The sequence below is a fragment of the Chelonia mydas genome, chromosome 9, assembly GCF_015237465.2.
Source record: "Chelonia mydas isolate rCheMyd1 chromosome 9, rCheMyd1.pri.v2, whole genome shotgun sequence".
Taxonomy (NCBI): domain Eukaryota; kingdom Metazoa; phylum Chordata; order Testudines; family Cheloniidae; genus Chelonia; species Chelonia mydas.
Window position 1 is genome coordinate 77,536,580 of NC_057855.1, and position 26,750 is coordinate 77,563,329.

The 26,750-nt window shown below is 52.3% G+C and overlaps 2 protein-coding genes across 12 annotated transcripts in view; one reads left to right on the top strand and one right to left on the bottom strand.

Annotated features, from left to right (window-relative positions):
* The window catches only part of LOC102947088 (relaxin receptor 1), a 57,432-nt gene extending 51,760 nt beyond the window's left edge, over window positions 1–5,672 (top strand). Inside the window, exon 18 of the mRNA XM_043521752.1 lies at window positions 866–5,672. Within this exon, the coding sequence (XP_043377687.1) occupies window positions 866–1,071 (206 nt within the window). The 3' untranslated portion in view covers window positions 1,072–5,672. The remainder of the gene's footprint in view (window positions 1–865) is intronic.
* STARD8 (StAR related lipid transfer domain containing 8) overlaps window positions 3,760–26,750 on the bottom strand; it is a 145,666-nt gene continuing 122,675 nt past the window's right edge. For all 11 annotated transcript variants that reach the window (XM_043521749.1, XM_037908775.2, XM_043521750.1 and 8 more), the window contains 11 exons: window positions 23,487–23,550; window positions 18,418–19,787; window positions 15,877–16,050; window positions 14,920–15,079; window positions 13,698–13,896; window positions 12,623–12,833; window positions 11,723–11,837; window positions 9,307–9,531; window positions 8,527–8,744; window positions 7,537–7,713; window positions 3,760–5,990 (listed from right to left, as the gene is read on the bottom strand). In XM_043521749.1, the coding sequence (XP_043377684.1) occupies window positions 5,873–5,990; window positions 7,537–7,713; window positions 8,527–8,744; window positions 9,307–9,531; window positions 11,723–11,837; window positions 12,623–12,833; window positions 13,698–13,896; window positions 14,920–15,079; window positions 15,877–16,050; window positions 18,418–19,787; window positions 23,487–23,550 (3,031 nt within the window). In that variant the 3' untranslated portion in view covers window positions 3,760–5,872. The remainder of the gene's footprint in view (window positions 5,991–7,536; window positions 7,714–8,526; window positions 8,745–9,306; window positions 9,532–11,722; window positions 11,838–12,622; window positions 12,834–13,697; window positions 13,897–14,919; window positions 15,080–15,876; window positions 16,051–18,417; window positions 19,788–23,486; window positions 23,551–26,750) is intronic.

Below are 26,750 nucleotides of genomic sequence, written 5' to 3' on the forward strand. Positions count from 1 at the left end.
GAGTCTGCTTTCTCATGGCTGAATTTGATTGCAGATATGTTGGGGATGGGGCAAGCTAGGTAAAGGTGAGAGAGAGAGAGTATGCGGGGGGGGGGGGGGGGGAACGGAGTGGGAGCAGTTGATCTCACTGACCTCCTTTAGTGGCTTTTCCTGCCATGCACACTCCCAGCTCAGTGTGCAAGGCTCACCTGGTTTGCACCCCTGCTGAACACCAGATAGGTGGAAGTTACATCAGCACTTGCTTTGTGATCAAAGTACACCCAGTGTGTTACTTTCTCTGCCATGTGTCACCGCTGAATTCAGCCCAGAGATGGGAGTTGCACTCGCCCTAGATCCTTAGCTCTCCCCCATTATGCCTGAGTAATTCAGCCCTTTGCTGTAAATGTCCTTTAGCTGAAAGCCTCGTATTGCACAATGGGGTGACGTGTCTGTAAATGATCCTCCTCAGCGTGTAATGTGTTCAGCGCTAGAGGTGTCCGAGCAGGTTAATGCATTTTTCTTTGAGCTTTGGCGCCCTGGGTTTGAATCCCAGCTCAGCTCACAGGTGGTAATGAGTTTGGTGCCTCTCCCATCCTGGTCCCTCTTTGCTCACATCACAAAACCAATCACAGCCCGCAGACGGGCTAGAGAGGCTGTGCATTGTCAGCTACCACTCATGCCTGGGGAGAGCCAGCCTCTGCGCTCACGTAGGTGTGAGATCTGGAGTAGCTCTTACTTAAATGGGGTTCTTCTGGCTTTATGCCTGTGTGTCTGAGAGCAGACTGTGGCCCTGAGGCTCCAGGCTAAAAGCCTCTGGCTGAATTATTTCCTAGGAAGTGGGCAACCAACCCCCATGATTACTAACATACTCTCCTTATTGGAACAGACACCGTGACGTCTTGGGTGGTCATTTTCATCCTGCCCATCAACAGTGCCTTGAACCCCATTCTGTACACCATGACCACCACCCCCTTCCAGGAGAAGCTCAAGCTGTATTTGCAGAAGAAGCAGCTGCAGCAGTTGTCACTTCAGGACCCAGAAGAGTCCAGAAAGAGCTTTACCCTGGTATCCATACACACCAGCAACTCCTGACAGTCCCCAGCAGCTTAGCCTGGGATTGGTGAAAGGCCTCACTGCTTCATGCATGTAGCTATGAAGGACCATGTCTCTGTCCTCCCCAGGAACCTCCCCTGGCTGGTTCATTGCCCACCCCAATAATAGCCATCGTGGGGGCAGAAGATGCCAAAGGGGAGCTGCCACCACTTTCCAACTGGTGTTATATAGAGGGCTACAGACGAAATGGTCACAGACAGCAGATGGGGCCTGAACTTCGCTCGTGTGCCCCACTGTTGAAAGCACTGGAATGCTGCCTGCCCCATGCAGGCTCATTGCTGTGCGTCAGCACTTTGGGGCTGTGGGTTTAGCTGATGCTGGTTCAGCACAAGGATTAACCAGCTGCTGTGAAAGGGATGTTGTATTTCATCCTAACCCTCTGTCTCTGTTGCATGGTCCTTGTAGCTCCCTGCCCCTTCACCCTGGAGAGAAGCCGCAGGGGCAGCTGCTGCACCAGCCTTTGGAACCGCCGCCCCCACTGCAGAGCCCCAGAGAGGTGTTTTCTGCATTGCCGGAAGCAAGTCTGGGTCCAGGGGAAGGAAGGTGGGATGAGAAGCCTTCAGTGCTTTGATTTGGGGCCAGAGGCAGCTCGAGCAGATGCCAGCGTGATCCTGGCGAAAGTTGTGGGCCACTGGTTCTGCCAGGTGGAGTGATGAACTATTGAGGCCACCCTCAGCCCTTGGGGAAGCCTTGGCTGTGGGACCCAGGCAGCAGCTGCTATTGTGGGTGAAATGCTGCAGAAGGTGTTGCTGTCCCCTGATACTTCCTACACCACCCTGACCGCTAGGCCCGTGTTCAGGGCAGGTGTCCCCATTCAGGGCCTGCTACCCCAGCCACTACGTTCAGCAGGGACTCACAGCCACGCCCTGTTCTCCACTCATACCCGGGCTAGCTCCTTTAGAAAATGAATCCTTGCAACTGAGGCACCAACTCCCCAGGGCTAATGCAGCCTGTGCCCCAAACCATTCCTAGGGAACTGCTGCCAGCAGTAAAATAGCAACCCGGGGGCCGGTTGGTGTTCCTTCCCTAGCCTCTGCTGCGCTCTGATTTACTCCTGGGAAGGAGGCAAGAATTGCCCTTCTCCAGGGGGTGGCTGGGCTCTGCCTTGGCAATAGCAGTTCTGTCTCCCTGCCATACGCTGCGTGGGCTGGCTAGCCCCACCCCCAATCCCAGGTGAGATTAACCTGGCAGGGCGTACCACCCCGAGCTCCGCTGGTGGCCTAGAGCCAGTGAAGTTTGTTTCAGCCGCCCCCAGGGCCGGAGTTACTGACGTCCCCCGTTTGGTTTTGGAATGATCCCAGCGCTGGAGCAGCAGGCTCTTGGGGCACGGCTCGCTCTGCGGTGGGGCGGGGAGAGGGAGCAGAGCAAGGGATTGAAAGTTAACAGCTCTCAGCTCGCTGGGGTTCTCTTTGGGCACAGCCTTAGGACCACAGCATGCTGCACATTGTGACGATGGCCTGGAGTCCCAAGGGAGCCACCTCCACGTGCGTTACCCCCCTGCATTGGGGTGTGTGAGGTGCACAGAACAGCGAGCAGGAGAGACGGGCTGTGCCTCTACTCTCAGGGAACCCAGAAACCGTCTGCCCTAGTTTTGCATGTTGGATGCCACAGCTCCTTTTGGAGGAGCTAGCATCTGGTTGAAGCCAAGGCACTTGCAGCTGCAGGGTAGGAGCCCTGGGCAGGTGACCAGGTAGATACCAAGTGCTGGTAGCAGGGAGGAGGAAAGAAAAGGGAGTCGGGGAGAGTGCATCAGAAATGCTGCTTAATGACACTGTGGTTCTTCTGGAGGGCTATGTTTGTACACGTCTTGTGCTAAGTGATGGGGGCAGCTGGTAGCTGTGGGCAACACTGCAGGGCTCCAAGTAGGCTAAAAACCCAGAGGGTACCACTCTGTGAGCTCGATGAGACGCTGCATTAGCTGCCAAGAACAGTGGGGCTTTGAGAGAATGAGATTAACACATGGAGGCCTTAAATTGACAGGCCGACCCACCCCTTGAGGCATGGATATGACCATTTAATGCACTGCTTGCCGGTCTGTCCTCCGCCCCCTAACTCCTTTCAGCCCTCCTGTGAGGCCAGCAGTTCAGATAACACCAGCCTCGTTCATGGTAGCGTACTGGCAGCCTGGGCCCAGAAGGAATTTCCATTGCTTAGCAAACACACTGCCTACTCCATCAGTCCACCCTAGGGTCCTTGCTGTCTCAGTTGGTGCTGATCAGAGCCTGATGCTGAGCCAGGCAGGGAATCTGGAGGAAGGACAGCCCAGCCCCTGCCAGCAGCTCAGAGGAATAGAAAGGAGGGCCGGCCATTTGTACTCTGGGGCCAGAGGGAAAGTCAACGGGGAAAATCAGATTGTTTGGGAGCAACGGGAAGGGTCCTCTGATGGGTGTGAAGCTAACTTGTGTGAGACCCATAGCAACTGCCCCCCAACTGCAGCAATAATAATAATAATAGCCCTTGTCCATTTCTTTTTGCCTTCCACATGCTTTACAAAACACTAATGAATTACACACTGCGCCTCATTCTGTCATGACATGGGGCTGTGGTCAGGTGGCTTCACACCCCCGCTCTACTGCCCTGGAACCTGTGCCAGGCTGGTGCTGGGTAAGAAGGAAGCACAGACCTCAGCAGTAAGGGTCCATCAAGGTTTCATCATCAGCCAGCGGATGCCATTAGTACTTTATTATTACACGGCGGGGAAACCGCTGCCCCCTTTGGAGTCAGACAATCTGCAGCGGCTGCATCTGATACAAAAAAGAAGTCCCTTAAATAGAAAACACACATCGCTCTGGTGTTCATCATCTAGCACCAAGCTCTTACCGCCTGAGTTATATATTAATATTCCAACTGTACAGTATTTATAGATAGAAAAAGAAACATAAAAAAATGAGGCAAGAATCAGTCCCAAACGTTAGTTATACAAAACCAAACACAAACAGAATATAGCTGGTGTGCACTAGAAAGAGGGAAAGTTTGTTACTGGGGAAACTGACAATTTCTACTGCCAGTGGGTTTTGTTGCCTTCCAATTGGAACCATGTCCAGTTGTTTGGGTCTCTGGTTAAAAAAGAAACCCCGTCAAGTGCATGTCATGGTCAGAGTGTTTGTGAGCTTGGAGGGAAAGTGGTGGAGTGACATAATCACAGAAGTGGGATCCTTGGATCAAGAGTTATGGCGTTGCCTTTCCCTCCCCTCTGCAGTGCAGCGAGCACTGCTTCTCTGGGGGGAGGGAATTAAGGGGAGATCAAGTGTCCATAACAATGTGAGCAAACTAGACTGTACTAACCCAATCCCTGCCCATCTGGTTGACTAAAATGGCACTAATGTAGCACAGTTTGGGGCAACTCACATTACTCTCTTAGTGGAAGCAGACTCTGCACAGTGGAGTTATGAGACCAGGCCCCCTGCACTCCCTCTGGTCACACCTCACTGGCCAACGCTATTAAACCTCCCCTGCATGCAGGCTATAGTTTTCCAGCAGGATGATACATTTTTAGGGTGTCTTCATGTAATGGAGGGGGTTTTCTTCACCTCCCGCACACCCCAAGGCAAATGGAACTCTGACCCTGGGAGTACCTTGATGCTTACTAAACCCAGCCAAAGGGGGATCAGGGAGCTGCACTGTGCCATTTTGGTCTCACCCCCAGCCTTGTAATGGCAACCCTCCATGTACAGCTGACACACAGATACAAGGACAAGGGTGCATGCTTTGGAATTTGGACTCATCAAACTCGGATCTGATCCAATTCATTAAAATGAATGGCTAAGCTCCCACTGGATTCAATCGGGATTAGGACTGGGCCCCTGGTTAGCAAAGCATTTGCACCCTCATTCATCGGTCCACATGGCCCTGTGCTAAAAACAGGGGTGCTAGAGATTCCCTGTGTCTGATCAAGTAGAAAGCACTGACCTGGAGTTCCTTCCCCAGTGAAATTCAGCACCCAGAGTAAAATAGCTTCCTTTTTGCCATTCAACACATGGCAGTCATTAATTATAAACCAAAATAACAACAGCATCCATCTGACATTAACCAGCTCCTCAGACCACGATTGCCTGTGCGCCACGCTGCTAGGTACAGCACACACACACTGTAACATCCCTAGCAGACGCTCCTCCTAACACCACACACGGCCATACAGACACTGCACCAGCTCCGCCGTCTCTCACTTCTCCTACACATCAGCATCATCCTTGGTCACTTCAAGCACCATCACTCTTGTGGCTGAGTCCAGCACCTGGGCTGAGAGGGTGAGCCCATGGTCAGTTTGGCAAAGGGGGTTAATGGGTCTGACTCTGGTCCAGTTGCTTCACGGCTCAGCCTGCTGTATGGACTCCCCAGCCCCACTCTCCCCAGGGTGGGTGGGCGATTGCTGGAGAGAGCTGTCCCACAAGCAGCACACTGGTTCGTTTCTGCAGAGCTGCTCTTCAGAGCTTTAGGGCGGAGACTCACTGCCTTCCAACCAGCAACGGGCATTCTGGAAGCAGGAAATGATGGCTTCCGTTTGGCCCCTGGTGCCCAGGAGGGCATGTTGCTGGGCACAGCTCTGAAGGTCCCTGGTGTGTAAGAGAAAAGGGATCACACAACGATGGAAAAAACAACTGGCTCGTTCAGGGTTGGTGGTTGGTTCAAAGGAAGGCTCATCCTCAGGTGCCTGGAAAGGCACTGCCCCCACCCAACCAGATGCCAACAGCCTGCTGATGGCCATGTTCCCTCTCCATGCTCCACCCCACGTTGTCTGGGAGGTTCATGATCAAACAGGAGCGAGCATCTTCCAGTCTCCTCAGATCTTTGTCTCAGGGCCACATGGGTTAAGCACTGAGAAAGACTCTCGTATCCTTGCCAGCTCCATGGCACAAAGTTGTCCAAAGACCTTGCTGTACCACTCGGGAGACCGGCCCCTGGAGAGACAACAGCACAGAGAAGAAGCCATTGTCAAATGCTGGAGAATAACATGGTTTTTCATGAAAGCAGGGCCCATTTCAGGATAAAAGGGACTATCAACATACATGCTCTGGGGCAGTGTGAGCAAGCACCAGCAGACATAGGGAATATTCCCTTCCCCATTCTCCCACACTGCATATGCCATGCAAGGCATGGGCATGATTATAAAGCAAGACTGAAGGCTGCACTGGCTCCCTTTCCTAGCTAAGGCTGCTCTACCCTAGTCTAGTTTGCTGCAGAAAATTAAGGGATAATGCAGAGGGTCTTGTTTTTCCCAGATATACGGTACAATTAGCATTCCCAACAGAGACACATGAGCCCCTAACACTGCTGCCTGCCAGTGTCTCTCATCCCAGCCTGGAGGGACTCCTACCAGTGATGCTATGGGATGCCAGCAGCCTCCAAGGAATTGGACTGGGATCACCAGTGTGTTACACACAGGCACCTGGACAGCCATCTGACGGGAATGACTGTGGGTCAATAATGATCTTGGACAGACTGGAAGCTGTGACCCAGCAGTAACTTGTCTGGCCAGCTCCCTGGGGACCTGCTGGGGTAAACCAAATTGCTAGAGGATACCCCTGTAACTTTTGAGATCCTACATAGCTCTGACCCCTCCTACTTTCCATCCTTCTGATCACTTTGGCAGTGCAGGCGTGGCCTCGAGGCCCCATTGCTCCCACCACCATCTCTGTGCAGTCTACTAAACTCCCCCTTCTGAGTTGGGTCACAAGGCCTCTCTCTCACCAGTCATATTCCTCTAGAAGAGGCTGAGAAGCCACACAATCTTCCCACAATCTTCCTTCCTACATAGACTATGGTAGTAGCCGAGTAAGTGTCTCTCAGCCATGACATGGATTTTATCCATGTGAGCTAGGGAAGCAACACCCCCAATTTACAGATGAGGGACAGGGTAATTAAGGTCACACATGAAGGCCGTGTCTGAGCTGGGAATGGATGTAGATCTCCTGGGTCCTAGGCCAGTGCCCTATCCATAGACCATCCTTCTTACCCTAGGTTGCAACCCTTCTCCAGCCTCCACCACTCCCACACTTGTGTTTTGCTGCACCATGTTGAACTTAGATTGTAAGCTCCTTGGGACAGGGATCATCTTTGTGTTCTCGGTTTGGATAGTGCCTAGCACAATGGGTCTTGGCCCATGATTCCTTGGTGTTACTGCAGCGCAACTAATAATTTACCTGCCTGTGAGCCATCTAGCGTGTTTGTGTGGGGGAGGTGTTAAATAATAAATGATAATTGATGGAGGGGTAGGGAGTGCTAGCAATGATTGTATGTATACGGCACAGTGCGGAAACTAATTACACCTCCCAGCCCCCCTGCAAGTAAGTGTGTATGCTCCCCATTGTGCAGACCAGAGAGGTCACAGTGAGTCACTGTCGGAGCCAGCGTTGGTACCCACAGCTTCCTCACTCCCAGTCTGTGCTCAGATCACATCTCACACTGGACCAGCATTTGGCAAGAAACAGAGTAAAAGGCCTTTACCTGAGATCAGCTCTGCAGACGTGGGTCACTTTGGACTGACCCAACCCACATGGTTCAATCAGATACTGAGATGTTAACACCACAGCCCTGACCCCTCCTTCCACCTGCAGCTTTTCATGTTCCAGTGACATGGAGACCAACAGGCAAGCCCCTCGCAGTAGGTCCGTGTGCCACTTCCTGTAGGAGGGAACAAGCAAAGCTAGGGTGTCCATATTTCCCCAAGGGAAAACAGGACAGTGCGCGGGCCCAAACCGCTCACCCGAGCCCCTCTCCCCTCCCCATGCAGGGCTGACGTCGCTGCTCACACAAGCCCTGCCTGCTCCCCCACACAAGGCTGGTGTCACTGCTTGCTCAAGCCCTGCCTGCGCCCCTCCCCAACCCTGCTTTCCCCCTGCAGGGGGCTGGCATCACTCACTATTTTGACAAAAGTGGGCATTTGTTGGCAAGAGCAAACAGGACAAATGCCCACTTTTGCCAAACAAGTCAGGATGGCCGGGACAGGGCTTAAAAAAGGGATTGTCCTTGCCAAAATGGGACATAAGGCCACCCCATCGTCACTCGAGAGAAAACGGAGCAGGATGCTGCAGCCACCCTCACCTTTAACACAGAGGTGCAGCCCACAGAGAATACGCTTCCCAGAAGGAAACATGCCTCCTTGATCTGTATCTGTCTAAGGCATTTTCAGGCTGCCCAACCCCTGAGAGCAGTATGTTGTCGCTGATGGAGAGGGAGCATTCCCAGCCAGGACCTGGAATCTCCACATGCCTCAGGGCAGCCACACCGCAGACCTCTGGGGACCTCCTTTGGTCTGTAGTCTGCCTGGGTAAATTGCGGGTGGGTACGTTGACCACCCTCTGATATAAAGGCACGGGACATTCCACACCAGGACCAATAGCTCCCTGCCTAGATAGGGGAGTTGGAGAGATTGCACCTTGCCTCCATGCTGGTCCAGATTCCCTCCCCTCGAAGTGCTTCCTCCTCCCACCTCACCTGAGAACGATGAAGTCCCTGCGGGGATGGGGCGCCATGCTGTCCGTGACATAGTGATAAACCTCCATGTTCTTGTCCAGGGCCTCTATCACTTCACCTTGCAGCAGGTCCTCATCCCAAAAGTGACGCTCCCGAAGTACCCTTTGCAGCACCATGTAAGGAGGGGCCTTCATCTCTGTGGAGACCTTCCACAAACGCAGCGGATGTCCGTCACCAACCTGTGGAAGCCCGGAGTGGAGGAACTCAGTCAGGCTTTCAAGCCAAGAAACCTAAGGGCAACAAGTGGCCCCTTGAGGCCTCCCTGCCATGGGGGCAGGGGAACTGCCTTACATGGGCTGGCGACTATGTGCAGCCTGCCCCCTACTTGATGGAACAGGGGAGACCTGCTCAGGTGTTAGCAGCTCACTGGGCCTACTCTATTGGCTCACGGGTGAGAGGCCTCTATGTCTGAACCAGCTCATCTGCAGTGAATATAAAGGGGATTCTTTAATGGGCCTGCTGGCACAGAGTACTCTGTGCTTGTCTCTGGTTATCCAGTTCCTTGGCTTCTGCCAGTTAGTGTCATCACACTGCCATGGAAGGAACTGCTGTATACACTACCTAGCCAAAGGGTATGAGGTCTAGTTGACAGAGCAGTTTAGCTGGCAGCCATGCTGTGTGTATCTGTGGCTCACGAAGAAATCTACCAGGATGCAGGTCCACTGATTAGTCTGATGCTGAATATCTCCATATACTCTAAATACACCTGCATGTGCAAAGCCTTCCCAGCATGGACGTTACCTTTTTGCAAGAGAGCTCTGTGTTCTGGGGCCCTGCGGTGCTGAGCCACCCTTTGAACCTCTCGGAGGACTCTTTGAGCAGGTTCTGCACGTTGTCTTCCAAGTAAGCCTGGACATCCTTGCCCTCCCCTTGCAAGCTGTGGCTCAGTAGCTCAGCCAGGGAGAGCGGGTGGGCGTCTGCTGCCACATAGGAGTTGCCCAGCTGAAGCATCATGTCGGGGGGTATCTAGAAACCAAATACATGGGACTGAGAAGTTTAAAAACCCAAGAGTCGTCGCTAGTAATTGCTCACCCACTCTGTCTCCTGAAATCACTCCGCAACAAACCCCGAGCTCACCTCTCTGACCCAGACTGACTCTGGGATGCCAATACCAATAGCCCAAACAATGCTGCACACCAACCAGCAGGACAGATTGGGTCCAGTGACATCGGGGCTCATTGGGTGTCGTCACACCTCCCCCACCTATCACCTGATGTCCCAAATGTTAAGATGGGAGCAGTCAATTTAGGGAGGGTAAAAAAGTATTTCTACAAGGGAGATAAGCCTCCCTGCTTCAGGGCCATAAGCCACTAACTTTGGGAGTTAGACAGAAACATCCCCTGCGGGCAGCAGGTTATTCCATAACTGCTCACTGGGGGCTTCCTGCACGTTCCTCTAGAGCATCTGGTAGTGGGCACTGTTGGCAAAAGGAAACTGGACCAGATGGATTCTTGGGCCAATCCAGTGCAATTACTAGGTCCCTGGAACACTGAGAAAATCCCACCTGGACAGTGGATGAATGAGGAAGATACAACACAGCCATCCTGTCTGGGTCTGTGCCCTGTGATAAGTGCTCTGCAATGCTACTTGAGACACACCTGGGATTGGTTAGCAGGCCTGGCCTATTGCTCCCCAAGCTGGGATTGCTGCGTAGCAGCACAGTGCGTGCTCAGGAGCATGTGGGGAAGGGGAGCCCCGCTGGACAAACAGGAGAAATGGCCTGAAGTAAATAGGATGAAATTCAATAAGGGACAAATGCAAAGTACTCCACTTAGGAAGGAACAATCAGTTGCATACATAAAATGGGAAATGACTGCCTAGGAAGGAGTACTGCGGAAAGGAATCTGGGGGTCATAGTGGACCACAAGCTAAATATGAGTCAACAGTGTAACACTTGCAAAAAAAGCAAACATTCTTCTGGGATGTATTAGTGGAAGTGCTGTAAGCAAGACAGGAGAAGTAATTCTTCTGCTCTACTCCACGCTGATAAGGCCTCAGCTGGAGTATTGTGTCCAGTTCTGGGTGCCACATTTCAGGAAGGATGTGGACAAACTGGATGAAGTCCAGAGGAGAGCAACAAAAATGATGAAAGGTCTAGAAAACATAAGCTCTGATGGAAGATCAAAAAAATTGGGTTTGTTTAGTCTGGAGAAGAGAAGACTGAGAGGGGACATGATAACACTTTTCAAGTACATAAAAAGTAGTTACAAGGAGGATGGTGAAATATTGTTCTTGTTAACCTCTTAGGATAGGACAAAAAGCAATGGGCTTAAATTACAGCAAGGGCGGTTTAGGTTGGATATTAGGAAAAACTTCCTGTCAGGGTGGGTAAGCACTGGAATAAATTGGCTAGGGAGGTTGTGGAATCTCCGTCATTGGAGGTTTTTAAGAACAGATTAGACAATCCTCTGTCAGGAATGGTCTAGTTATACTTAGTCCTGCCATGAGTGCAGGGGACTGGACTAGATGACCTACTGAGGTCCTTTCCGGTCCTACACTTCTCTGATTCTATCGCACTTCATAGAGTTTTCCTCGGGCAGGCAATGAGTAACAGTGAGTGGTTTCAAAAGAGAATCTTGGCCTTTCCCAGGTACCATGACAAGGCGCTGATGGGTGTCGGGGAGGAGTATATTGGGATGAAGGCAGACTCTGCTGTGAGAGTTGAATTCCCTCAGAGCAGCATTCTACACAGACTGGCACCGTTTCTGTCAGATTCCTCTCCAGTTGTAAGCCAGTCCCCAGAGCACACAGGGAAAGTGCACGGGCACCTGCTACTTCTACACATCTCCTCCCAGACCCTTTCCACAGTCGTTTGACTTGCCGAGAGGAAAAGGGTTTCATCGTTACACGATCACAGGCGAGACAGGGCCTGCTGCTGGCTAGCTTCTGTACGGCAATGGCAGAAGGATGGTCTAATGCCCAGAACTTGGAAGAACTGAGCTCACTTATCAACCCAGCCAAGGACCTGCCATGTGACTTGGGCAAGTCACTTCATCTATCGTATATCTCAGCTGTACCGGGCGGAAGGCAGCATTACCCTACTGAGCAGGGGTTCTGTGAGGACAAAATCCAGGGGTGCTCAGATTGTACAGCAAGGAGGGGCCAGGTAAGTACCTAGACAACGAAGAATCGCTCACCTGGAGCTGCAGCTACCTACCTGGAACAGCTTCTTACAGTCTGTGATCATATGGGAGAGCCCCTGGGTGGCAGCCATGTTTTCATTCAGGTCCTTCTGGTCAGGCTTTCCTATGGTGCCTCTCTTCTGAATCATCCTGCCCAAGAGAATGCAGACTAGTGAGACCCAGCAGACGGAGTGACTGCCGCGAGAGAGCTGGGAGTAAGGGTTCAGCCGGAGGCACCCTATGCATCCTTGCAACAGGGAGGGATACTGGCAGGGGAGGAATCACTGTATTGTACTAATTGAAAAGATGGAGCCCTAAGGAGAGTCCTGCTGACACCCTGTGGTGAAACATCAGTACTGCAGCTTCCTAATCCTATCAGTTTTCAGCAGAGCTGGGCTGGCCGTAGACTCCTTCCCCTCCTGCCCTCACATTGGGAACCTCACTATGTCCCTCACTGGGGACTATATGCTGCTGTACTACCACCAGGGTGATTACTCTGTTACTGCTGTGCTCAGCCCAGGAGGAAGATTAGGCTGTAAGCTCCTTGTGGCCCAGGCCTTATGCCACTCGTCCGCTGTGCCCATGTGGCATAAGGTCTGGCATAAGGCATAACTCTGTGCCTGTGTCATGGCTCTCAGAGGGACTCCCGCAGCACTGTGCTTGAGAGTTAGGACCTTAGCTGGAAGCTCCTTCCCCTAGCATGTCCTCTAGGAGTCCCTCGCAGCCCCTGATGGAGAACATGAGCAGAGGGAACCCATTGGAATGGAAGCCCTTTCCCCCCTTTGTCTGACCCAGCCTCAGTGTAGATGGCACAGCGAGTGCACCAAAATCTAACTGGGCCAGCCAGGGTACCACCAGGCTGTGTCTCCAGTACGGAAGACAGGGAGAGGGATCGTGGAGGGGAGTGCTGGGAGTCTGAATTGACTGTGCATTACCTGGGTGAGGTGCTCTCCTTTTTGGACACGTTGAGGTGGAAAATGGATGGGGCCAGACACACCGCCAGGTTCCCGGATGTCATCTGGTTCTCCTCAGCTGAGGCAATGTCACTCAGGAAGTACAACAATGTCTGGAGCACCTCCCGGTTCTCATCTGGCATCAGGATGATGGCTGCCTGGACAGCTTGCAGCCTCTGCTCTTTTGGGACAACTGAAGGCAAAGCGAAGGAGCCTGTGGTCAGCCAGGCTCTGGGACCCTACACCTTAGGAGCTCCTCTAGACTTGGCTGATTGAACCAAGAGGCAGCTAGGTGTGGCCCCAGAAAATAAGGGTACTTGCTCTCCTCATACCGAAGCTGCTGTCCAGTCAAAGAGCCCCAGGATACCTTACTGCCGGCCTCTCATTGTGTGGAGCTGGTCACAGCAAAATTTGTTCATAGGCCATTTCACAGCAAAAATCTCCCCTGGTGACACTTCTCTCCTAGCAGCATGTTCACAGGGCCTGGGATGAACCACAGCCCATGTATTCCTCTGAGGGCAGCACTGGGTCACAACTAAGAGCCGTGCAACTGCATGCCAACAACCACCTCAATGGTGCCAAGCAGTGGGGACTGAAGAAAGGGCCCAGCCATGCTCTGAAGCACCCCTCACTACTCCGGCTCTGCTCCCTGGTTAGAAGCCTATGCCGACCAGTCAGTTTTACTCCACTGCTGCTGGCAGAGCGTTTGCAATGGGGTGAGGCTATAGCAGTGGGAAGTCCCCTCAGGACGCAGAGCTAGAATAAGGCTAAATAGAGCCTAGGTCCAACAAATCAGCCCCCTTACTCCACAGATCATCTCTCTCCTCTCCGTTTCCCCATCTCTCAAGCAGACGCCTCTTCCCAACTCCAATGGGTGAGCTCCTAGGTCCTTGATTTTCCTCCCAAGCCAGGCAGCCCAGCCCAGCGGCCACCGCACCACCTCCTGCAGCTTTGACCCAACTCCCTACTGAGCCTGGACCCACTCCCAGCCCTGAGGGCCCTGCCTAGCTCTGCCACGATGGGGGCCTCTCCCAGGGAGACTTTTGGTGGCACTTACACTGATAGATCTGCAGGAAGGTGTCGGTGAGCTTGCTGGTGAAGATGGGCTCTGGCAGGTCGCGGAAATACTGCTTCAGCAGGTCAGCCACGTCGTAGGCCGACTGCCCTTCATAGTTTACATTGTCGGGGGAAGCTTCGTTCATGTGTCTGAGCACCTGGATCCGAGACTTCACCCCCGACTTCCGGAAAATGCCAATCTGCCCAGGAGAAGCGCAGAGTCCAGCAGTCAGCCAAGGCAACCCTGAGCTCCAGACAGAGTAACTGGCTCGGTCTCAGGCAGGTGCTGACAGCCCTCAGCTCAGCCTCTGCTACCCAGTGAGAAGCCAAGACACCCAGCTGGCCAGGGAGTCTCTGTGGTGCCCATCAGGAGACACCGTCCCAGCATGTCTGCGTTCCCCCATCCTGGGAAGGGGGCCCTGGGCAAAGGAAGGTCGAGGAGGCAACAATGCCTGAGAGGAAGGGTGTCAAGTCACTGACTAGGTAAAAGGTCGTGGGCTCCACTCCCCACACGATGGCAAGAACATTGTTGCCCTTCCTGAGATGCTCGCTGCTGTGTGCGGGCTGGGCCAGGGCACCCAGGTGAGGCACCTGGTTTGGCAGGCAGAGACTGGGGTGACCACAAGAACAAGCCCCAGTTTACTGCAGTGCCCCAAAGCTCATTACCACCTTGCTGGCCTTCCAACCAGCCCACACACCTTCAAGCTTCCCCTCAGCGACAGGTCCATACCCCAGTCGGCTGTGCTGGTGGATGACGCAGGGGTACCAGCAGGGGCTGACACTGGTTCCTTAAATAAAGTGCAATCTTCCTGCCCCATTGAGAGGGCTGCAGGGCTGCGGAGCTACACTGGAGCCCAAGGCAGGGGCTGTGGGCAAAGGCAATGAAGCTGTACACAGTTCTAACGCTGCAGTACGCTCCTATGGCAAGCAACTCTGTATCTCCCCCTCACAGCAATCTGAATGCATTGGGGTTAAGGAGCAGCACCCTACGGAGTTAAGCCAGTGGGGCCAAAGCGAGAGGTTGCCTCCATCACTCATGCACCCTGACAGAGACACAGAGATCCCCGGAAAGTGAGCACCCTGATTACCATGGCTGCATCTACTGCAGGGCTCTGGCAATGTTGAGAGGACCCAGCCAGCTGACACAAGGTGAAATGAGGGTGGGTGAGCTGTGGGCAAGTGAATGGGAGGTCAGGGTTGTACTGCAGACGGTTGGTCCTCACCTGGTCCAGGCACTGGCTGCGGATGTGGCGCATGGCTTGCTGGATGCTCTGCGGCAGAGGCTGCCCTGTCCTCTGCATGTTGATGATTGGCGGGACCCCAAAGACCATTTTGTCCCTGTAGTCGGGGGCTTTGCTCCTCTTCATGAACTTGGGGACAGTCCTGTGAGATGGGGACAGGGGGCAGACAGGCCAGTCAGAACAACCACCATTTGCCTGGGGCAGAAGCTCACAGCCGCAAGCAGGAGGTGAGGTGGGGACACGCGCACACCACGTGCACATACACGTGCACGCATGTACACCTCATGTCCATGCATGCACGCCCACGTGCACACATGCCATATGCACCCCCCCATGTGCATGCGCTCATATATTTACATACCATATGCAGGGATGCACACATGCAGCATATGCATACATGTACACATGGTGCGTGCACACACACTCACATGCATGCATACACACGAGCGCATAACCACATGCTCACACGCAAACAACTCTACCTTGTACAGATACTCTCAGGTACAAAAGAACCCCACCCCACCCCAGTAGTCTGTTATGTTTCTACAGCACCTTCCATCCCAAAGTGCTTCACAAACAATCCGTTCAGCACTGCTGAAATGCAGTCATTTCTGGGGTGGAAGGCAGGGGCCAGGGGAACTGCCTACAGCAAACTCCTACAGGGAGCCCAAGGCAATGTTCCATGTGCATGCAGAGCAAAGAGGGCTTCCCCTTCATCCCCCAACACACACACACACACACACACACACACACACACACACCCACACACCCACACACCCACACACACACACACACACCCTCACTCTCTGCCACAGGAGGATGAAAGGCTGAGTCAACTCTGCTGGGATCTGAAGCTCTGGTTTCAGGGAGCTCATGCTTGGCCCCACTCAATCATGCCCTGCAGCTTTCCTTCCCCACCCCCATTTCGCCCACACTCACCAAGCCCAGGCCTGCTTGTGGGGCACAGAGTGCTTCTCCATGATGGCAGTGAGGCGAAGCAGTGAGCACTTCTGCAGCAGGTTGAGCTGAGCGGAGGACTGGCGGTTGATCTCCAAGGAGGCAGAGTTCAAGCTGGGACGATGGGAGTTCTGGAAACTGTGCCAGCGTAGCTTCCTGCAGGGGACAGCAGGGTGAGGGAGCAAAAGGTCACACTGGCAGCCATGTCACTTCCCCAGGGGAGGAGGACGCCTGCTTCCCACGCTGCCCAGTGCTCCTGAGGGCTGAGCAGGGGTCCAGCAGAAGTAGCACCCTCATGCCACCTCCTCCAGCAGGGACTGGAATACGAACTACCCTAGGCCGTGGGAGGGATGGACCCATTACAGTGTCCAAAGCTGCCCTCCCGTGCAATACGAACACAGCAGGGGCATTTCCTTTGAGAGCCCCAATGCTGTGGTTACTGGTCTGCTGAGCCTGGGGATTTAGAGACCTGCTGTCCTGGGGAGCAATGGGGGCACTGGGTGGAGGGCAGTGGCATTTTCTTTTGCTTCCCGGAGCTACACCTTCCCCCGGTGAAGTACACAACACTGGCAGTAACAAAGAACCCCGCTATCTACCCAACCCTACCGCAGCAAAATCACAATGCTCTAGGGCCACCATCCGGCTCATCAGTAACAAGGGATCCTGATTTCCACAAGTCTGTACTGGGTCTCATTCTCTCTCTCTCTCTCTCTCTCTCTCATTTATTTATTTATTTATTTTTGCATAGGACAGGGGCAGAAGGGCCTGGCCCAGCAGCAGCAGGAGGAGCAGCCTCCCACCTCCCTCCAGGCCAGAGGGCTACAGCAAAGCAGTCCTGTTGGGATCTAGGAAGTGGGCGGGCACTGCTAAAGGACCGCCCCCCAGCCTAAGGGGAGGATCCACAGGTCCGGGATTCCAAATGATTGCAGGGGACAACTAAAGGGATAACAGGAACGGGAGTGAGGTCACAGGGCTAAACGAAGGGAACCTGACAGGAACACCAAGCAGAGAACCCCGGACAGTGCCCACTGCTCCTCGAAGGCGGCCTCATGGAAGGGCCTAGACTCCTATCTAGCCATCCCGCCAGGTCTTTACATCACAGCCAGCCCCAGGGTATCAGTGTCTGGGAGAGAGACGCAAGCCTGCAGGTCTTTCACAGAACCCCACATTTGCTTTGCGTGGGAGGCTGTTGTGTTCAGATAGTGGGAAGCAACACCACAATTTGACCCTGTGTCATCACTGTGTCATCACTGTGAAATCAGGGTGACACAAATACCCCGAGTCAATGCTTACTTTCAGCAGAACGAAGGAAATCAAACACCCTGACTGACTCGCTGTAGGGAGCTTGCTGGTGAGCTCTGACTCTGCTGAACTTTCCCAAGTCCATGTTGTTCTGAAAGGCCCTGGACATCCACCAATGCACTGGCATAAATCTCCAAGCACAGGGGTGGGAGTGACTTTCCCCGCTGACTTGAATGGGTCTAAATCCCCACCCATCAATCACCTACCAGCAGAGGAGTTACCATCCACTATCTAAACGTGCAGGCACCAGTTAACTTAGGGCAAGTGGGAAGCTGAGCAGATGCCAGAGCTTTTCAGAGGGATTTTCATACCAGGCAAACTACCCCACTTGAGCCTGTTTAACAGCAAATCCATGGACAGTAACTTCCTGATTTCATAACTAATAATTTTAAGTCAATGTGGCAAAGCACATCCGGGGGGAAAGGGGGTGGAACCGGGTCTGTGTGTGACACAACAAACATGCCCATATTAATGTTGCCTTCAAACTGGCAGTAGTGAAGGGTAGATGAGCATACAGGTCCCTCTGAATGCTCTTGGTGCTTGCTTCAGGCCACTAGAGGGCACCAGAGACTAAAGCGGTGTTCACCCGCTGCCCTTAGAGACCCAAACTAAGTCTCACACAGTGCAGCGGCTCCTGGAGCAACTGCTTCTGAACAGGGTCTTCATTTGTTCCACGCTGGCTCAGTCCCGGCAAAAGCAATAGCATACACAGATGGCACACTCACCATGTCTGTCACCTACACCAACGCCAGCCTGCCTCGGAGACCAACATCACCGTGACATTCCCTCCTCTCCCAAGTGCTGGTGGCCCAGCGGAGCTGTGCAATAAGCAAACGCCAGGGTTTATCCAGGAGATGATTTTAGATCTAGGGTCTCCAAAGGGTCTCCCAGAAGAAGTAGAGCCCCTCACACTGTTCTCTAGTGGCCTCTCAGGATTGATCTACATACGAGCAACACTGAGGCATCGGACAGGGCTTGCTCCCAGCTCTGGGGGAGACTGGAATGCAAACCGCCAGCAGAGGCCTGTGAGCACCCTCCCAAAGGAAAAGCCTGGTGGCGACTAGGGGCCAGCTGGTTGCGCCTGTAGAAAGTCAGCCCCAAGACTAAACTCTCCACCTGCCACACACCTGCTGTTAAAGGGACACTGAGCTGCCAGGGACAGCGGTGTCTGAGGGGAGTTGTGCCTAGACCTGAGCTTAGTGACGCTTCCAACCCACTTACCTGCAAGGTCTGGTGAGGGACGCTCCTACACCTGAATCCCTGCGCTCTCTCATCTCGATCTCCTCCACCTCATTCAAGGAGTTGCCTGTGCTGTCGAAGTCGCTGGCAGAGGTGCCCACGTCAGATATGGACTGCTCTTCCAAGTTCAGATTGGAGGGGAAGGTGGGCTCCCCTCCTGAGTCCGTCTCCTCCTCCCCTTCCCTCTCTCCCTCCTCATCCAGGTTGAGGCTGAGCGCCTTAGACCAGAGCTCCACCTTCCGCTGCAGCCCCCAGACGTCCTGCAAGATGTCATCGAGATTTTTGTAGCTCACCTCCCCATCCATGCTGAAGAAGTCTTCGCTGCTGCCAAACTCGGGCACGTTGTCATACACGCTTGTCTGGCTGCCCACGGAACTGCATGAGCCCCGCCTCTGCCGGCACGCAAAGCCCCGTGGCGAGGGGTCGTCCATGCTGCTGCTGCTGCCGCCCTCTCCACACCCCGAAAGCCCCACCGCTTTGTTCCCAGCTTTCCAGTTGGCCAAAGGGCTGCCATCGAGAGGACACAAGCTTTCGATGGAGAGAGATTTGGGGAAAGTCCCCGGCTTGTGGTCCCCAGGGAGGTGGATCAGGCAGTCACCCTGGTACACGTGCCGGTGGCACAGTTCTCCAGCAGCCCAGCTGGTGCTATTTTTCAGAGCCGTTTCATAGTCCTCCAGATAGATCGCACCGCATCTCAGTTCAGAGCCCGGCTTCCTCTCACCCGAGTTTGACACGCCATTAGTCCTGTAGCCCACCGAGAGAAAGTGTTTGTTGCCATGGAAAGAGGAGGACGTGGCTCTTCTGGGGGAGGTGGTCATGGCAGCAGTAAGCTCCCCATTGCCATTCACAGAGTCCCACCCTGGTTTGGTCACTGTCCCGCCGCTAGTGCCATCCTTCGCTTTGGAGTCAGATTTCTCTTTGTCCTTCCTTCGGAAAGACTCTATCCTTTTTAGGAAGCTGAGGGACCTCCGCGTCTTGGACTTTTCCTTAGAACTCCCATTCTGGTTTGGGGATTGGTCTGTCACGAAGTGGTCGCTCAAGCTCTGGCTGGATTTGGTGATGTTTGGAGAGTCCTGGCCGGGTGACCCGTCAGGCAGGGTGGCCACAATGCCAACTGTGCCAGCAGTGCTGCCCGTGCTGGTGTTGCTGTGGAGCGAAGTGGCTTCCAGACTGGCACTGGGGTCCGTAAGGATGCTCTCACGGCTGGATGTCTGCCGCATGGTGGAATTCAGCACCTCTGGACTGTGGGAGAGAAAGTCGACAGAGCCAATTCTGGACCACCTTTTGCTGTCCCTCTGGAAGGCCCATCGGTCGCTGATGGCACAAAGATCTTCTTCCTCTGAGTCTTCATTCTAAACCAAGAATAAGGATCACAGAGTAAGACACAATCAGCTGGGTCAGCCAGTCTGACCACCCTCCCCCGGAGTTTTGCATGTCTACTCACACCCACCAACCACAGCTAGGGTAGGGGAATTTACAGTTGCATAACCATATCTTCTCTTGATGTGGACATGTGCTATGTACAATACACTTTACGAGACCCAGCAAGCACACTCCACCTTCTATGCAATTGCTTTCCATAGGAGAGAGATAAAAGATCCATTAAGTCTCATTCTGTCCATTCTCTGGGGGCTAGCGCAGGGTAGTTCTCTACAGCATGTTCCTGAGGGCTCTGTCCATACTAGTTCTAAATGTTTCATATGGTGGATCCAGCCAGTTCACAGGGTTACAAAGCAGGGGGAAAACACCATCCCATGCAAACAGACTCCAGAATTGGTAATAGTGTCCTGATGCTCTGCCTGTCTCTCTCCTGCCAGGACAGGTGGCACACTGGAGAAGCAGCTCAGCAGAAGCACACCGTACTGTTGTCCATTAGAAAGCACTGTCCCTGCCATGCAGCCAATCCCAGAGCCTTTAGACTTAGAACAGAGGGTTCCTTGCCACACAATGGACTGAGTCCTACAAAGAACAGACTGCTCCACTGTAACTGAACCAAAGGGGGAGGGGACAGACGGAAGCTGTTGCTTTCTAGATACACTTGCTGGTATGAAAAGGGTTTCTGGGGCCACAGGTCAGGTGCTGGAACAGAATGGCTCATGGCCTTGCCAAGCCAACATACAAATCAGAGATCAGGTGAAGCTTGTCTTCTGGTGTCCCCAGGAGTTGCTACAGAATATAAGCTTTCACTTCAAACATTTAAGCCTCTGTTAGACCTGCAAGAACGATGCAGCTGGGCTGACTTACTGTAGCTGAATTAAAGGGCCCTTTGCTGTAGACTGGGGTGGAGGGGGGAGGGACAGCAAAACTGTGAACTTCCACCATACTCATCTAAATAGGGTGTTCACTCTGAAACCCAATGATGGCAGCTTAAATATTAATCATGGTCAACTATTTCACTGCTGATCCTTTTATCAGAAACATCCCACTACCATGGGGCTAAAGGTAGCTATCGGGATGGAGGGCTGGTTTTCAATACAGCAGCACCTGCCTGAACACAAACAAAGGGGAATTTGGAGCAAGATGTGCATATAAATAGCAGCTTCCATTCCTTTAATACCAACTGTAGTACATCACACACACACGTGCCATTATTTATCATTTATTGAGGGAAATATGGAGGCCACAAAGTTTCCTGCTAACAGGACCAGAGGACTTTATTGTTCCCTATCTAAAACCAGGATATTCAACTTCCTGTTAAGGATTCTAGATAGTGTTGTCCAACACAGAGGTTCTCAGACTGGGATGCACACCCCCTGAAGGGGGCAGAATGTATTCTGGGGGGGCATGAGAAGACACTCTGCCTTCAGAGCTGGGTGGCTGGAGAGCGATGGCTGCTGGCTGGGCAGCCAGTTCTGAAGACAGCTCCATCACTGGTAGCAGTGGAGAAGTAACGATGGCAATGCCATGCCATACCACCTGCTGCTGGCGGCGGCTCTGCCTTCAGAGCTGGGCAGCCATATATGTACTTGTGTGGCAGGAGCGGGAGGGAGAGAGAGCATAAACTACTACAGACACAAAGAAGGGAGGCGCGATCAAATACGTTTGAGATCCACTGGTCCAAGAAGCATTTCCTGTAGTAAGGAGCAGTATCATTAGAATCACCACCAGAAAGCACTCAAAACACCATGTGTATGTATCCCCACACTGTAGCGACCAAGCACATCATGTACACTACAGTAGGAAAATTAAAGCAATTTATTGTAAGACCTGGTCCAAAAATAGGGGGGAAATGGGCCGATATATTTTAACTGTTTCCTATCAAAAGTCAATATTTACAAAAATATTCAGCAAAACTGTGAACAGTTCTAGTTAAGTGGTAAGAATAGCTCCCCAGCAATCACGCTGCTTTGGTGGTGAGGTAGGGTATGTTCGGAGTTAACAGTAGCAATGCCTTCTGAAGAGGGAATGCAAGGGCAAACAGCTACCACCAAAACCTGTACTGGGATTACAGTTTTGGGGACAGCTGTGACATTTCTCCCAGCCCACATACTGATTTCTTGATCTGGTCAGTCACGCAACATTTTTACTAATTCCTATTAGATTTATCCCCAAACGCCATTGTCCTAGTGACAATCTCCTCTATCTGTGGCATTTCTATGTTTAATATAGCTACCTCACTGTTTCTGCACTCGGTGAAACTAGCGCAAATAGCTTGAAGCTATCCACTCGGCCCTGGCCCCCTTTCCACCTTCATTTTTTTTCTCTTGTTTGTGTTCTGCAGAACCAGAGATCCGGACACCGGAACAATGTTCCAAAACCATGACCCCTTCCTGCAATTCTGCAGGACAGGTGAGAACCTTTGGCACTAAGGTGCAGAGCCTGCAGCCGCCACAGGGTGCAGGTGGGAATGGAAAATATGAAACCACAATAAACAATGTTTTAAGAAAAGCATTTTATTGTCTGAGACACATGGGTAAATTTTATTCCCCCCTGAGGGAAACTCCCCTCTGGGGTTATGTTTCCTCACTAATCCATTCTGCCAGACATTTGCTCAAGGAAATCCCCTTCTAGTTCACGTTTAATGGCATGGCACTGCATTAGGGCTGGCCTGGAAGCAGCTGCAACCAGACCCTACTAATGGTTACCATATGAGATATCTGCAGTAAGTCTCCTGGTGATGGGAGCTCACCACAAATCAGGGGCCTAAGTTCAAATCTGGATGAGCTCATGAAACGGGCTTGCTGAAGCAGCTTCTCCAATGGTCGGAATGGTTACAATTTGGATCTCATAATGGTTACACTGAAACTTGACAAATGGGAACACAGAACTGGCCATGGACAAATACAGGCATTCAGCAGAACAAACCAACAAACAAAGGAGGGGGGGGGGGAGGGAAAAGAAAAAAAAATCAGGGTTCTTCCCCTGTGAAATCCTCCCTCTGACATCAGGAGCAGGATGACAAAAATAGATATTAATATATGGGAAGCAAAAGCAATGCTGGCAGGACCCCAGATAGCACAGTTTAAAAAGCCAGCCAAAGCCACTTGTCCCTGGCGATCTGTTAGAGCAGGGTTCTCAAACACCCTCCAAGAGTGCACCTGAACTTTCTGGAGAGATTGTCTTGTTGACTCACACACACCCCCTTCCACCTGCAGGGAAGAAAACCATTCCCTGGACTCCACCTCACCCACCGACCCCGCACCCTTTCACAGAACATCCTCATGGAAAAGACAGCAATTGCTTATGTAGAAATCTTACCATTCGGAAAGAAATTTCGGTGTAATTTAGCAGCTGAAATGAGGAGGCTCAGCACAGTATGACAAACCACGGAGCACACACTGACACAAGCCTTCCCTACCTCAACCCTGCAGCATGCAAGCAGGGATTCTAGATAGCTGTGCTCCTTCTTTACTCAGCACTACGCAGAAAGACCCATGACCCAGGACAGAGCAGGGGAAGGCATCTGATCCAGGAACGATACTTTTCTACATGAATGAGCAGTGTTGGAATTGTTCGTTTTTAAACACAGGCTCATTGCCCCATCCGTGTGCATGTGTTTTCCCCACAATGCACCGTGGCTTTGTTTATACCCTTGAAACCTCACCACTTACCTGTTTACGCTGAAAGTGGACTTCCAGCTTCATAGAGGCACATGTGTTCAGTGTCATCAGCCTCCTGCAAACAAACAAGAGACGCTTTTGTCTGGTTTGGCTTTCGCTGCGGCAGTTTGTTTTTTTCTCAAGGGCTCATGTTGCGGCATTGTCACCTGTCACCAAACAGCTGGGGAGCAAGCGGATGTGTGGAGCTTGGGACAGGCCCAAGATCATTTCCCGCCGAGTGCACATTTCCCAGCTGCAGTGCTTAATTTGTGCCAAGACTTAGCCCCATCACCTCTAGGCTTGGCAGTTCACAGCCCCAGCACCTTTGCGCTTGGCAGTTCACAGCCCCAGCCCCTCTGGCCTTGCTGCATCAGGTATGAATGCTAAAAAATTGCTTGAGCCCCAGCACCTAATTGCTTGAGCCTGGGCATCTCTTTCATTACAAATCAAGCGCTGCCCAGCTGGCACAGAAAGGAGAATGGGAAGACGCTTCTTTGGACTCCTCGTGTTTCCCTTTTCCCAAGGGTGAAAGCAGAGCCACATCTGCCTCGGCATCTCCCCTGAAGAGTTCAGACCGCTCCAACATGCCTGTGGCCTGAGTGCTTTAATGGCTCGGGCCAGAGCCATTTCACAAGTATCCAAGCCAGAGAGATGCCCCACTGCTTTTCAGTACAAGTCCCTGGATGCTCTGGCCAAATTGCAAGTACCTGCAACTCCTCTGGTTACACTTCAGCTTACTACCCCTGTGGCCAGCATCAGATTCAGCACCCACTGCTGCACACATCCACCACTGCCAGCCACTGTACATTGCACCCCTTCCTGCGATTGACTCTCGCGTGGATTCCGATTACTTTGTACGTCCCATATTTGACTTGGGACCAGAAGCCACTTCCTACCTTTTGAAGTTTGTTTCTTACCCTTCCCATAGCTACAAGTTAACCCCGTTCACTGCTGCTGCAATGTGACTGGCCTCCATAGAATGTCAGGCTGGTCCAGGCACCTCCGGTCACGTTGGGGACGAGGGGAATGCATTTAATGGAAATACCCAATACTTCACTCTGGCCCTGAAGAGGTTACACATCTTAAATACAAAAACAGCCCTTTCCCCACAAGATAAAACAAATCCATCCTTTAACAGTCAGAAGAGCCCCTCTCCAACAGCACCCCTAAGCCCTGATCTCACACTGATTTTCAGATGACAAGGAGAGGATTTAGAAATAGGAACCCTATAACTACCTCTAGGTAATGGGGGGGAGGGAACAGTGGCTCACTGGTCTTAGTGCCCAGGCCATTTTCATCTCCAGAGGCCTCAGATCTTCAGTCCACACCTGAACATGTGTTTAGCTGGTAGGCAATCTTTTCTCTTCTGCTCCAGAGGAATCCAGGACTGGAGTAACGGGGGTACTGCCGAGCAGGATTAGGGTGCACTGGTTGTGCTTTTGGGAGCGGGTCAGGTATGGCACAGGATGCTGCAGACTAACAGGGAAGTGCATTGGCATAGCTGTGCAGAAGTGAAGGACAGGGAAGGTTGGAATTGAAATGCAAGGGAATAACTGGAATAGGAGCAAATGCGCCTTCATCCAAACCTGCAGCATCAGCAGAGGTGGGCAGTGCCCAGCTTGGAAGCTACAGGTCAGGAATGAGGTGAATTGAGAGGACTTCAGAACACAAGATTAAACAATACGTGTGATGCTGCAGGCCAGGACTCAAGTGAATTGGCAGAGTTTCCCCACTCCAGCCTTGGACTACAAAGGAGGGCCTGCAGAATGTCAGCATGGTGGTGTTTTGGCAGAATTGCACAGAGGAAGCTGAACTGATCTTGGCCACATCACACTGGACTCTGTCCAGCAATGTGACTTCACCATCCCTTCAGCACTGCATTCGGAGCGGGTACAGAATGATTCATTCCAGTTACTGCTCAATCTGTTTGCTCCGCCCCTGTGGTGACCTCATGATGAGATTCCCTCTAGGGCACCCAGGTAGTTTCCGCTATTTCCAAGGTTGTTGGGCACATGCCTATAAACTTTAGAATAGCTACAAATCTGCCACCATCATTTAGTGGCTAGGAGCCTATCTGCTCACACTGGAGTGGAAAGGCTAAACTTGGCGGTTGGTCTGCAAGAACCGTTAATCTCCAGGTCCAGAAGTGATTTACGTCTGTGTGCGTGGGAGCTAATTGGAGTGAGAGACTGGAGTATACACTGCAGTTTGTCAGCTCACGCTCATGACTGCAGGAAACAGACTTAAATACAACACAGGGCAGCTCATTGAAAAGTGAGATAGAAATCCAGACAGCTTCTCTCCATGCATGGAAGCAAGTTGCTAGTGTGAACGAGAATGAGAGAGTAAGGAGAAGAGCTCATCACGGCTGGCCTCTTGTAGATGTCTTAGCATTGAGGCCATGGAGGCTGGGTCTCTCCGCTGGAGCTGGTTCCTTCACAGCAGTGGCGGGAGCTGACTCGCCACCGCCCCGGCATACCTGCTCAGATGATAAACAGAGGACTCCAGCCTCCAGGGCTGCAAACCCAACGCCTTTCACCAGCAAAGAACTCTCCAAAAAATAATCTCTCTTTTAAAAAGCCAGGGGAAGGAAGTGGCAGCAGGAGGTGAAAGGAAACGAATGAACTGCATCCCCTCACAAGGCGTTTAATGAAATGCTCTGAGGCGGGGGAGGGAAGAAGCTGGCTGGTTTGGGCTCAGTCTCTGCTCTGAGCATGAGACACATGACCTGCTCGCCTGTTATTAACTTGTTCAGAGCAATCGACTAAACGGCTTTGACACTTAGCTGACAGTGGATTAAGCCTCACTCCCTTTTCCCATTGTTTAGATTCCGGGCAATTTAATAACAGTTTCCCCAAGGAAGCTAATAATATAACGGGCAGTGTACAAGCAGGGAGGTAGAGAGAAAAGCCACCAGGTGGGATGGCAAATCCTCGACATTAATTTAATTAAATCTCTGCCAGCCTCTATTGAGGACACCCATTCCCTCTGCATTTTCAAGGACCCTGAGAAGAAGGCAGGTGTCGTCTATAAAGCACAATGCGGAGGAGATTCGCAGAGTTCGCTGGAGGAGGTGGTTAGCCACCCAGTACTGACAGGCATTAAAGGGCTATAGTTTCAAAGGGGCTTCCTGAACTGGTTCCACAAAAGTTATGAACCAGCCAATTTACATGCATGAGTGCAGGTTTTGCACATGGAAATGGGGGGGCATATGTAACATAATCGAAGGGGGTTACACATGCAAGTTCTGCAGGCACAACAGAGGGGCACCTTCAA